This window comes from Mus musculus, chromosome 9 (genome assembly GCF_000001635.26).
Source record: "Mus musculus strain C57BL/6J chromosome 9, GRCm38.p6 C57BL/6J".
Classification (NCBI taxonomy): domain Eukaryota; kingdom Metazoa; phylum Chordata; class Mammalia; order Rodentia; family Muridae; genus Mus; species Mus musculus.
The window spans coordinates 18,600,500-18,614,718 of record NC_000075.6 but is presented as its reverse complement, the minus strand read 5'-3'; the positions used below and the strand labels follow the sequence as shown (position 1 = coordinate 18,614,718).

At 40.5% G+C, this 14,219-nt stretch overlaps 1 protein-coding gene across 3 annotated transcripts in view; it reads left to right on the top strand.

Annotated features, from left to right (window-relative positions):
• Positions 1-14,219, top strand: part of Muc16 (mucin 16) — a 179,377-nt gene that overhangs the window by 60,103 nt on the left and 105,055 nt on the right. For all 3 annotated transcript variants that reach the window (XM_011242634.1, XM_011242636.1, NM_001378248.1), the window contains 9 exons: positions 4,753-4,877; positions 5,085-5,152; positions 6,697-6,869; positions 6,973-7,008; positions 9,219-9,343; positions 9,426-9,493; positions 12,063-12,235; positions 13,354-13,392; positions 13,643-13,705. In XM_011242634.1, the coding sequence (XP_011240936.1) occupies positions 4,753-4,877; positions 5,085-5,152; positions 6,697-6,869; positions 6,973-7,008; positions 9,219-9,343; positions 9,426-9,493; positions 12,063-12,235; positions 13,354-13,392; positions 13,643-13,705 (870 nt within the window). The remainder of the gene's footprint in view (positions 1-4,752; positions 4,878-5,084; positions 5,153-6,696; positions 6,870-6,972; positions 7,009-9,218; positions 9,344-9,425; positions 9,494-12,062; positions 12,236-13,353; positions 13,393-13,642; positions 13,706-14,219) is intronic.

The window sequence follows — 14,219 nt, the reverse complement described above, 5'->3', positions numbered from 1 at the left end:
TGAAGCAGAGTAAGTATCCTTTCTTATAGATCCCTGAGGAGGGTTGTTTCATGTAATCAGGCTGTCTCTGGTTATTAACTGCTAAATGATGTTATTTCTCTGACAGTGAAATGGGTTAATTCAAGCAAGATTAAAATACATTTAAAACACATGTATTTATTCAGAAGCTGCTCTTGGTCAGTAGACTGGTCCCAAGGACCAATGCCAAGGAAGTGCCCATGGGGCAGAAAAGACAGGTGAGGGGTAAGAGAGAAAGCAAGAAAGGGCACACAGAGAAAGGGGCTGGAGAGGGAGGAGAGGGGGAGAGAGGGAGAGGAATGAAGAGAGAGAGAGAGATTTCTGGATTTTATAGGGAAGAGGCACTAGGGGCAGGGCTGCTGAGGCCCTAAGTTAGAGAGTCTAGAAATGGGAGCAGGGTATGCCAGATAGGGACTGAGGGATGCTGGGAGAACCAGAAGGAAAGGTCTGCTTTGGTGTGTAAAATATATGTTTCAGTCCCTTGTCCTGGGGTCTGAAACCAAACATTGAGCTGACTGTATCTGATTCCTAAGTGATCACCATGTTGTCTCTGATATCTAAGTGGTTAGCAGGCTGTTTCTGATTACTAAGAAAAGGAAAGAGAGGGACCTTGTACTTCCTGGAAGGAATGTATGACTCTTTGGAATGTGGAGGAAGTGAGGAAGAAGGGCATATCTAATTTCATGTGCACCAAGTTTATGGGTTGGGTCACCACTGGCAGTGCTGTAAGTTTTGGACCATGATATCCTGAGATCTGTGACCTTCCTGGAAGGAGTAGGAGTGGTTCCTGATATTCTCTTGGAATACAGGAACCTGAGGAGTCTATTATGAGTTTACAGATTCACTGACAGGCTTTTGTTAGGGGACTTGTCATTTACATTACAATGACTAAGAAAGAAGCCTCTGCAAGTGGGCTTCTCCTAGACAGCAGTGTGGCCTGAATTCTAGCAAATACTTCTTGTTTCCTAGGTTATACCTTTCAACTGATCACTAAGTGAAAACTAAGGTTCCACTGTGATCTGGACCAGCCCATGGGCCTTCTTAAAGGAGAAAAGACTCATGTTTGATCAGGCTGTGCCTTTTGGAGTTTTGTTTGTTTGTTTGTTTGTTTGTCTGTCTGTTTGTTGTTTTTTTAATTTCCACATAGCTCAGATTTTACGCCTATAAAATCAACTTCCCAGTACCATCTCCCACGATGTCAATGCTTGCAATTTAAGAAAGCATGTAAATGGAGTATATCTCAGCCTAACACATATATACCATCAAAGAATTTTTCTCCCATGTGCTTGTGGGACTGGGTGGGGAGGGAGGTGTTGGGGGAACAGGTTGGATTCCATGTGTGTACATATGCCTGTTGTTGCAGAAGGCCCCCTTAGGTGTTATTCCCCAGGTATCATCCACAGTTTGGTTTTGAGGAAAGATATCTCATTAGCCTGAAGCTGTCAGGAAAAGCTGACTGGCCAATGAGCCACAGAAATCCACCTATTCCCACCTCCCTCACACTGGATTTACAAATGTGTATCACCACACCTGGCTTTTTGGTAGAAGGGTTTCTGGACTAAACTCTGGTCTTCATTCTTCACTTAAGTGACTGAACTATCTCCTAATGCACTCTATTCCTTTAAATATTTTTAAATGGTTTTTTTTTTTTTTACTGAATAGCTGAGATCATGAACATGAGTGTACATGAACAATAGTGTCATTGTTAAGATCAGAGGAAAACTTATGAGAATCAGCTCTTCATTTCTGTTATATGGGCCCTGGATATCAAACTCAGTCACACGGCATGTGACACTGATAAATCATCTCAAAAAAAAAAAAAATCAAACTAAATAGAGAGAAGCTGGAAGCAATCCCACTAAAATCAGGGACTAGACAAGGCTGCCCACTTTCTCCCTACCTATTCAATATAGTACTTGAAGTCCTAGCTAGAGAAATTAGACAACAAAAGAGGTCAAGGGGATACAAATTGGAAAGGAAGAAGTCAAAATATCACAATTTGCAGATGATATGATTGTATATATAAATGACCTTAAAAATCCCACCAGAGAACTCCTAAACCTGATAAACAGCTTCAGTGTAGTAGCTGGATATAAAATTAACCCTAACAAATCAATGGTCTTTCTCTACACAAAGGATGAATGGGCTGAGAAAGAAATTAGGGAAACAACACCTTTCGCATTAGTCACAAATAATATAAAATACCTTGGTGTGACTGTAACTAAGGAAGTGAAAGATCTGTATGATAAGAACTTCAAGTCTCTGAAGAAAGAAATCAAAGAACATCTCAGAAGATAGAAAGATCTCCCATGCTCATGGATTGGCAGGACCAAAATAGTGACAATGGCTATCTTGCCAAAAGCAATCTACAGATTCAATGCAATCCTTATCAAAATTCCAACTCAATTCTTCAACGAAATAAAAAGGGCAATTTGCAAAGTCATCTGGAGTAACAAAAAAAAAAAAAAACAACAACAACAACAACAACAAAACAAGGATAGCAAAAACTCTTCTCAATGATAAAAGAATCTCTGGTGGAATCACCATGCCTAACCTTAAACTGTACTGCAGAGCAATTGTGATAAAAACTGCATGGTACTGGTATAGTGACAGATAAGTAGATCAATGGAATAGAATTGACCCAGAAATGAACCCACACACCTATGGTCACTTGATCTTTGACAAGGGAGCTAAAACCATCCAGTGGAAAAAAGACAGCCTTTTCAACAAATGGTGCTGGCACAACTGGTGGTTATCATGTAGAAGAATGTGAATTGATCCATTGTTATCTCCTTGTACAAAGCTCAAGTCTAAGTGGATCAAGGAATTCCACATAAAACCAGAGACACTGAAACTTACAGAGGAGAAAGTGGGGAAAAGCCTCGAAGATATGGGCACAGGGGAAATAATCCTGAATAGAACAGCAATGGCTTGTGCTGTAAGATAGAGAATTGACAAATGGGATCTCAAAAAATTGCAAAGCTTCTGAAAGGCAAAAGACACACTCAATAAGACAAAAAGGCCACCAACAGATTGGGAAAGGATCTTTACCAATCTTAAATCAGATAGGGGAATAATATCCAATATATATAAAGAACTCAAGAAGATAGACCCCAGAAAAACAAATAACCCCATTGAAAAATGGTGCGCAAATCTAAACAAAGAATTCTCAACTGAGGAATATCGAATGGCTGAGAAGCACCTGAAAAAATGTTCAACATCCTTAATCATCAGGGAAGTGCAAATCAAAACAACCCTGAGATTCCACCTCACACCAGTCAAAATGGCTAAGATCAAAAATTCAGGTGACAGCAGATGCTGGCAAGAATGTGGAAATGAGGAACACTCCTCCATTGTTGGTGGGATTGCAAGCTTGTACAACCACTGTGGATATCATTCTGGCGGTTCCTCAGAAAATTGGATATAGTACTACCGGAGGATCCCGCAATACCTCTCCTGGGCATATATCCAGAAGATGTTCCAACTGGTAATAAAAACAGATTGTCCACTATGTTCATATCAGCCTTATTTATAACAGCCAGTATCTGAAAAGAACCCAGATGTTCTTCAACAGAGAAATGGATACAGAAAATGTGGTACATTTACACAATGGAGTACTACTCAGCTATTAAAAATAATGAATTTATGAAATTCCTAGGCAAATGGATGGATCTGGAGGGTATAATCCTGAGTAAGGTAACCCAATCACAAAGGAACTCACATGATATGCACTCACTGATAAGTGGATATTAGCCCAGAAACTTAGAATAACCAAGATACAATTTGCAAAACACATGAAACTTAAGAAGAATGAAGACCAAAGTGTGGACACTTCACCCCTTCCTAGAATTGGGAACAAAAAACCCATGGAAAGAGTTACAGAGACAAAGTTTGGAGCTGAGATGAAGGGATGGACCATCCAGAGACTGCCCCACCTGGGGGGCCATCCCATAATCAGCCACCAAACCCAGACACTATTGCATACGCCAGCAAGATTGTGCTGAAAGGACCCTGATATAGCTGTCTCTTGTGAGGCTATGCCAGTGCCTGGCAAACATAGAAGTGGATGCTCATAGTCAGCTATTGTATGGAACACAGGGTCCCCAATGGAGGAGCTAGAGAAAGTATGCAAAAATGCTGAAGGGGTCTGCAACCCTATAGGTGGAACAACAATATGAACTAACCAGTACACCCAGATCTCGTGTCTCTATCTGCATATGTAGCAGAAGATGGCCTAGTCATCATTGGGAAGATAGGCCCCTTGGTCTTGCAATCTTTATATGCCCCAGTACAGGGGAAACACCCGGGCCAAGAAGTGGGAGTGGGTCATTAGGGGAGCAGGGGTAGAGGAGGGTATAGGGGACTTTCGGGATAACATTTGAATTGTAAATGAAGGAAATACCTAATTAAAAATTTGAAAAAATACAAAAAATATCAACATTGTAATTTTTTTAATTAATAGCTATGTGGGTTGCAGAAAAATAAATCTGGTGTAAAGAAAACTCAGAAAATAAGGACACATGTTGGAATTTTCTCAACAGAGGATCTGACATGAATTAGTCTCTGCACCATGGTATACTGAGCCCTGTAGAGAAATCCAACCCATTCTTAATGATACTTAACAAGTCATTCTGGATCTATTCTCTTCCTTGGGAAAGCTCTGTAACACTGGAAGATACCCAATTCCCAGAGGATACAGCAGCTCAGTGTGTCTTTCTCCCACCCCCTTTATAGTGCCTGGCTCTCCTCTGGTGCCTTTCATCATCAACTTCACCATCACTAACCTTGAATATGAGGAGGGCATGAGTCACGCTGGCTCCTGGAAGTTCAATGCCACTGAAAAAATCCTACAAAGACTGGTAAGAGCTCTATCTGGTAGATGCAGATTTTACACAGATTTAAGTCACACCTATCAGCTTAGTCCACACTCATCAAGAAGGCCACACCACCCTCAAACTTGTTCCATCGATTCCAGGTTCACTCACTAACACTAGTTACACACATTTCAAAAAGATTATGTATCCCTCAGTCCTTCTATTGACAGCCTCCTCCCTTATTCCCCACAGCTTTGGTCTTTGTTCAATAAAACCAGTATCGGCCTCCTGTATTCTGACTGCAGACTGGCATTGCTCAGGTAAGTCCTAACAAAAACAAGACAGAGATTCTCAATGTGTCCCAGATCCAAAGAGTACTTGTCTGTTTTTTTTTTTCCTTTTCTCTTGTATGTTCATTATCCTTATGTAAATCCAGAAGGACTTATAGCAGAATTTTCCCCCAGTTAATTTAAATATTAATACAAGAATTCTGTGGTTAAACAGGGAAAAGGAAGGTAGAGCTAAGAGTTTCAGAATCAGGGACAGGAAGAGAGGAGAAAGAGGAGGAGGAGGAGGAAGAGGAGAAAAGATGGATGGAGAAGAGGATGAACTTAATCCACATGGCTTTATATAACCACAGGTAGTTAGGAATATCATAAAATGATAGAATAATATGGATAACTTGTCAAATCTAGATTGGCAGCTTGTATCATTATCACTTGGCCATGAAATGATTGTGTGGGTGTCTTGCAAATTGAGAATTTATTAATATATAAAACTGATTATAAGCTTCAAGAGTTTTGATTTACTGGCTTAAGGGGATTTGTGACAACTAGCCACAGGGGGGTGGATGGCTGGGAAGGTACAAGCACCTCTGAGGTGGTCAAGCTGGAGCTGGGAAGATCACCTTCTGGGGCTAGCCATGGAGGCAGCAAGACCACTGAGGCAGGGATTGCCTATGACAAGGACTGAGTTCATAACCCAAGTTGTCCCTAATCATATAACCTCCACTTCAGTAACCCCCATCAGCTGGTGGTGAACTTTTCCTGCTCATGCATTCTGAATTCCCACCTTCATTCCCTCATTGTGGAAAGAAAGGGAATTTCCTCAGAACTTTAAATTCTGTCATTAGAATATCTTTTATAATATTGATCTAGTATCATTTTTAACACTGAGAAAAGTACTCTGACCAAGAAACTTAGAGGAAAAATGGTTCATTTCAGCTTTGTATCTCAAGTGACAGTTTATAATTATTTTCAGGGAATGATGATAGAGTAGCTAATGATTGAGACTTCACATCACACCCACAGGCAAAAATAGAGAAATATAAAATTAGGAATGTTCTCTCACTTGTATTCAGATTGACTTTTCTCTTCATATACACTTCAGGATCCCTGGAGTAGGGTCTGTCACTAACCATATAGTTTAGGGTATATCATATTAATTAGCTTCATTCAAATCATTCCCCACAGGCATGTCCACAGGTTGGCACAATGTAGATAATACCTCAGTGAAACTCTATTATCAGGTGACTCAAGTTGACAGTTAAAGCTAACAAGCACAGATATTACTGCCTCTGGTCTTTGCTTTAATTCCCAAGTCCACATCTGTCTTTAACATGAACACTATTCCTTACACCATGAGAACATAGATTAGTATCTTGCCTTCAATAAAAATGTCTTATGCCATGTCTGCTGAGGTTCACAGAGTACTGAAAGTCAGTACACTCAGATAATATAAGCCTTGTGTGTCACCTCTACACCAGTCATCTCATCTCCACTGTATCCTTCCTCTCCTGCTCTTCACCTTAAGATGCTTCCTAGGCAATCTCTTTGTCATCATTTTTCTCATCTGTTCTTCTCAGGCCTGAGAAAGATGGAGCAGCCACAGGAGTAGATGCCATCTGTACTCACCATGCAGGCCCAATTGGACCTGGGCTGGACAGTGAACGAGTATTCTGGGAATTGTGCAACCTGACCAACAATGTCACTAAGCTGGGCCCTTATACCTTAGACAAGAACAGCCTTTACATCAATGGTGAGCAGTGGCCATTTGTGCTTTGTGCTGAGCATACAACTTTCCTCTCTCAGCCTCCACAACTTCACCCTACTGCATTCTCACTTTTTAAATATCTTTTCAGGTTATACACACCAGATCCAGTCCATCACATCTCCAAGTGAGTATTCTAAGGCTCATTAAATATCTCCTATGCTGTAAATCCAAGCTCCATGAAATAAAAAGAAACAAACGCCACCTCCCCCATCGGTATTTCCTTAAGCTTCTCTCCTTCTAGGGATGAACAGAAACATAAGCCCTAAAAACCCCTCAGTCTGGCTAGAGGCACAGCTCAATAATATGGTTGCAGTGGGTACGGAGTTTGATTCCTAGCAGTTGTGTAAAAAGCTGGGCTACATGGTACATTTGTAATGCTAGATCTAGAAGGAGTAGACAGGAGGATCCCTGGGGATTTTTGGTCATCCACCCTAACCTAATTGTAGATGCACAGGTCCTATGACCTTGGATGGACAATAAGTGGGTGTATTGGGAACTAAGAAAGCTGACCAATGATATCACCCAGCTGGGCCATTATACCTTGGGCTTAAGACACAAAGTGTACAGTGCTTGAAGAAGAACAATATCTGAGGGGCTGGAGAGGTGAATCAGCAACAAAGTGTACTAACTTTTCTTCTAGAGGACCTGAGTTCAATTCCAGGTACCTGCATGATGGGACACAACCTTCTATAACTACAGTCCCAGGGTTTCAGTTGCCCTTTTCTGGCCTTCCTGAGCACCAGGCATGTATATAGTACATAGACATGTAAGGGGGCAAAACATTCATAAAACAAAGGTGAAATAACATAAAATAAAATAATTTCTCAAAGGGATGAAACTAGATGTTTTCTTCTGGAATTCATATGCTATACAATGCATGTGCCTGTTTGCATATGAAAATGAATATGCATTTCCCTCCAGGAGCTACATAATGAAATGAATTTCACTCTAAATGTCTGGTAAACTTTTAGTCCTCACATTTAATGTTGACCACCATTTCTCAAAAGATGACAAGTCATGGCTCTAGTCCTTGACTTGAACATAGCTTGAATGTTGACTCCAGAATGGTTATGAATGTTCTCTCTAAAGGGATAAGTAATCTCCACTAGGGAAATTAGCCAATTCAAGCCAATTTAAAGTGTATAAAGCAGGTTTATTGGAAAGCTGTTCTTCGCTGTGTTCACTGTTCCCAAGGAACTAGGTCAGGGAATTCACCACATGGAGGGAGCCAGAGGTAAATGAAAAAGCTTGAGCAAGGGAGTGGGGAGACAGAGAAATTGCAAAATGTCTGGATTACATAGGAAAGAGCTCTTCTGGGATGAGAGGAAGCCTCACCCTGGGATATAAAGTTTAGGGTAGAAGGCAGGGTATTCCACTCATGCTCTGTGACAAATAAGGACTGAGAGATGGTGGAGAACGTGGAGCTCAGGTCCACATTGGTATGTTAAATATGCACACCATCTCCTTGTCTAGGGTTTGGCTAAAGGGAGGGGATGGAACAGGAGCCACATCCCAAAACAGCTCAAGCTTTATTCTTGATGGATCTCACAAGGTCTTCTTACTTTTCTGAATATTCTTAGACATAAGAGCCAATATCCCAAGCCATTTCCTATACCTCATTATGAAACTTATAGGTGGTCCATGGCTTTATATCCTTTCCTAAACTTATAAATAGGTTAGACCTGCAAGGATGCTCAGTAAGAACTGAAGGGTATAGTGGTCAGTGTGTCAAAAACAAATCCAGGGATGGAGTGGTAGCTCAATGAAGCACTTGCCTTGCAAGGATGAGGAAATAAATTTGATTCCTAAGGCACATATAAAATTTCCAGGTATGGGAGATAACACTTGTAATTCCAGCGCCTTGAGGCAAAGATACACATATCCATGGATCTCACTGTACAGCGAGTGTAGCAGAAGTTATAAGTTCTAGGCCAAAGATAGCCTCTATGACAAGGGAAATAGATGGTGCTCATGAAGGTGATACCCAAAGTTTTTCCTCTGGCCTTCACATACAAGCACATACATTTGACATGTATACACACATTCACATGAAAATACTATTGAAGATATGTTCACAAAAAGAGAAAAGTTATATGATTCCTCTCATAACAGAGATATATTATTATAATTAATAAAAACAGAAAGTACCATAGTGGTTTCTACAGGTTAGGGGAGGATAAATAAGAGCTGTTTGGTTATTTAGAGTTTGAGTTTTATAAGGTGAAAAAGTTCAGAAACCTAGTTACACAGAAGCTAAATGCAACTATCCTTTGATTATAGCCATCCCAGGTAACAGAATATATTATACTCCACACTTATCTTTTTCTGTTACAGCCACAAGCCCCTCTCTGCTACCCTTCACCCTCAATTTCACTATAACCAACCTGCAGCATACAGAGGGTATGGCATTTCAAGGATCTGAAATATTCAACAACACAGAGAGGATCTTGAATAGCCTGGTAAGAGCTCTTTCTTGGTCACCCTGTGTCATCTCAGTCTGGTGTCCCTTGGCCCTTAGCTCATCATTTCTTTTATCAACAGCTCAAGCCCATATTCAAGAATAGCAGTATTGGACATCTTTATTATGGCTGCAGATTGATCTCGCTGAGGTAAGAAGACCAGAATAGATACACAGGGCATGTAGAACATCAACAGGAGCTAACTCCTAATATCTTGCTCCTAGAATTCTAGAGGCAGGTGACCACAAACTCCTTTCTACTCCTTTTCCTGTGAGAAGGGAAAATGTAAAGTCTTTTTTTTTAACAGAAAACAATGATGTTTGATTGTGTTGAGTTCTTCCTGTTAAGTTTTGTTATTTCAATTCTGTTGCTGTGATAAAATACTCTAACAAAAAAGCTATAAACATAAGAAAATATTTTTTGGCTTAGAATTCTATACTGCAGTGTAACATGTGGAGAAGTTACATTTAAATCACATCAGAGAAGTAGCCATATCATATCCACAGTCAAGAGTAGAAGAAAATTAATACACCCATCTGTCTGCTGCCTACCAGCTAGTTTTCATCATTTTTACAAGATCAGAATGGGGGCCATCCACAGAGGTCTGGGTCTTCCTACCTTAATTAACAATCAAGACCATTTCTCACAGAATTGCTGACAAACTGATCAGAAATTCCTCATTAAGATTTTCCTAGGTTGGGGCTGGCAAGATGGCTCAGTGAGTAAGAGTACTGATTGTTTTTCCAAATGTCCTGAGTTCAAATCCAGAAACCACATGGTGGCTCACAACCACCCATAATGAGATCCAATGCCTTCTTCTGGTACATCTGAAGATAGCTACAGTGTACTTATTAATAATAATAAGTAAATCTTTTTTTTAAAAAAATGTAAAAAAAGAAGATTTTCCTAGGCACTTTGTCTCTGTATGTCCTTCAATGGGTATTTTGATCCCCCTTCTAAGAAGAACCAAAGTGTCCATACTTTGGTCTTCCTTCTTCGTGAGCTTCATTTGGTCTGTGAATTGTATCATTGGTATTCTGATCTTCTAGGCTAATATCCACTTATCAGTGAGTGTATAACATGTGTGTTCTTTTGTGATTGGGCTACCTCACTCAGGATGATATTTTCTAGTTCCATCCATTTGCCTAAGAATTTTATGAATTTGTTGTTTTTAATGGCTGAATAGTATTCCGTTGTGTAAATGTGCCACATTTTCTGAATCCATTCCTCTATTGAGAAACATCTGGGTTCTTTCCAGCTTCTTTCTATTGTAAATAACGCTGTTATGAACACAGTGGAGCAAGGGTCCTTATTACATGTTAGAGCATCTTCTGGGTATATACCCAGGAGTGGTATAGCTGGGTCCTCCAGTATACTATGTCCAGTTTTCTGAGGAACCGCTATACTTATTTCCAGACTGGATGTACCAGCTTGTAATCCCACCAACGATGGAGGCATGTTGCTCTTTCTCCATATCCTCACTAGCATCTGTTGTCACCTGAGTTTTTTATCTTAGACATTCTGACTTGTGTGAGGTGGTATCTCAGGGTTGTTTGATTTGCATTTCCCTGAAGACTAAGGATGTTGAACATTTTTTCAGGTGCTTCGGGGCCACTCGATATTCCTCAGTTGAGAATTCTTTGTTTAGCTCCGTACCCCATTTTTAATAGGTTTTTGGTTCTCTAGAATCTAATTTCTTGAGTTTTTTGAGCAGAGACTGGAGAAAAGACCATCCAGAGACTGCCCCACTGGGGAACCATCCCATATACAGTCATGAAACCTAGACACTATTGTAGATGCCAACAAGTGCTTGCTGACAAGAACCTGATATAGCTATCTCCTGAGAGGGTCTGCCAGTGCATGACATGCTCAGAGGTGAATGCTCTCAGCCACCCATTGGACTGAGTACAAAGTCCCTTATGGAGGAGGTAGAGAAAGGACCAAAGGAGAGGAAGGAGCTTGCAGCCCCATAGGAGAAACAACAATATGAACCAATCAGTAACCCCAGAGCTTCCCGAGACTAAACCACCAACCAAAGAGTACACATGGAGGAATTCATGGCTCCACCTGCATATAAAACAGAGAATGTTAGACGTCAATAGGAGGAGAAGCCCTTGGTCCTGAGAAGGCTTGATGCCCCAGTGTAGGGTAATCCCAAGAGAGGGAAGCTGGAGTGGGTGGGTTGGTGAGTAGGAGGAGGGGGGATGGGATGGGCATTTTCAGAGGGGAGACCAGGGAAGGGGATTACATTTGAAATGTAAATAAAGAAAACATCTAATAAAAAAAAATTTCCTAGGCAATCCAGCTTGTATCAGGTTGATATTTAAAACTGATCAACTGACTATCACAGGTGTCAAAATGTTGACTATTTCACAAATGAAAATGAACCAGAGAGATGAGAAATAATTTGACATCAATCAATTGTTGAATAAGTGAAATTGTTTTATTTTACCTTATTTTCACACTGCTTTTTTTTTTCCACCCCCATTGCTACACTTCTGTTCTTAGGGCATATGAGGTCATGTTTTGGATGTTTATGTTAAAAATAGCACAAATAGTGGCATGCATAGAGGCTGTATTTGAAGAACATTGGCTCTGTTATGCATTGTTATACATCGAAGCCATTAATTCTTCATTACAAACCTCACTTCTCTTCTCTGTCAGTGAATCCCCAACCTTGGAGTCCCCATTCACAATCTCTGTCCCTTTTCCTTGCTAGGCCTGAGAAAGATGGAACAGCCACTGGAGTGGATGCTGTTTGCACTCTCCATTCTGATCCCTTGGGCCTGCAGCTGGACAGAGAGAAGATGTACTGGGAACTGAGCCATAACACCCAGGGTGTCACCAAGCTAGGATCCTTCACTTTAGAAAAGGACAGTCTGTACATCAATGGTGAGCATCCCTTTAGGAGCTATGAACTGAAGTTGAGAATGTTATGCTAAGACAAGTGGGCTTTCTAGTTTATCACAAGACCCTTCCTATATATCATCTTAAATCTGAGCAAGTTAAAGGCACATATAATGTTTAGAGTCTTCAATTCCTTCTCTTTTCTCTGTATCACTATATTACCAAGGTACTATTTGAACATGTGTCTTACCTACAAAAGCCTTGCTCAGGTCACATCGAAGAACAACTCTGGTTGAAGTCAGTGGTGGTTAAATATTGATTAAAATCTGGGTGAGTTTGTGGTTGTGTTTGTTGTTTTGTTTTACTTTGAGGTACCTCCTGCTGTGTGGCCTAGAACTCAGTCTGTCCTCAAACTGATGACTCTAGCTCCCTTGAGTGCTGGATTTGCAGTATATAATCCCATACAAGTATATGTCATATCTCTGTGGTGCTAAACCACCTCTCTGTTGCTTGCTATGTGTCTGGCCTTGTTTTCTGAGCCTTAGTTCCATCAGGAGCTTTCATCTGAAACTTTATAGGAGTTGTGGCTCATGCCTATAGTTCCTGAGTTTTCCTGGTATATGCAGGACTCTTGTACCATTACATCTCTAGTATCATAAGGAACAAAAAGATAAAGGAAAGAATAGAGTAGGAAATAGAAGGAGAAGGAGAAACAATAAGAAGCATTTACAAGGTATGATGACTACTACTTGTAATCATGATACTTCAAGGATGACATTGAAGTTTTTCTGCAAGTTTGTGTTCACACTGAGTTAAAGAGAGAAATTAAGGCCTGCTGGGATACAGAATAAGATTCTATCACAAAGAAATCAAAGATTTCATCTCAAACAAAAGTTGGATCCTTCATCTTTCTCCCCTTGCATGACATCAAATACCCCAGAGGTTTGAAAAAGAACTGTGCAAATACGTGTGGCAGAAATTTGGAGTGTGTTTGGTGTTCCAAGTAAATTTTAAGTTCACAAGAACAGAGATGGTTTTTTGATGATGCTAAGTGTTTTCCTGTACAGACTTGAAGTCTCGCCTGTAGATGTGGCTGATGGGTTTAAGCTATATTATAAACATGTGTATCCTCACATCTTGATTCTCTCCTGTTCTCATTGCAGGTTTTACATATACAAAAATCTCTGCTTCCACTCTCAACAGTGAGTACTTAAGAAGTTAATGGCTGTGTTCACCTCATCCTATAGGAACAGTAGTTGATCTATCTCCTACTGAATTCAAGTTCATGGAGAGGAAAAAATAAATTAAAAGCTGGACTCTCACATCCCCCTCTGCCCATCCCTCCCCCCCCCCCCCAATCATATGGCCCAATTTGGAGAGCAAAGATGCTCTCTTGTGACATTCATGCTCTGCCTCAAATAGAGTTTTTCACTCCAATCCATTTCTCCTCAGCTCCGGTGACTTCCTCTCTGTTTTTCACTGGGACCTCTACTGCAAAACCAATCCTCTCTACAGGTATGTGCCTTCTTTCTCCACCTCCTTCTAGGAAGCCAAGTCTTGTCTCAAAGACAAGACTTTGGAGATAATTGAGAGCACCCATGGGTGCTTCCTGTTGTTTGAATTTCTCAACAGTTAGCGATTGGCTATCCACAAATCTCCAGCCATATATACCTAAACAATGTATTTATTCTGAGGGTCTCCTTTTCCTCAAATATCACATGATATATTTATTTAAAACTTCATACTAAGACTCAAATGCTCACTCATTTCATCCCACTATTTGTAGTTCAGTACTAAATGCTTAATTAGCATGGCCAAGTCCCTGGTTTGGATTAAATTTAATGTGTGTGTGTGTGTGTGTGTGTGTGTGTGTGTGTGTGTGTGTATTATTCATGTATGGCTGGCAACAGAGTCCAGAAGAAAGAGTCTAAGTTCCTATGGTTGGTTTTTAAGGCATTTGTGAGCCACTAGATGTGGTACTATGAACTAAACCCATAACCTCTGGTAGATGTAAGAGTTCCAAACAGTG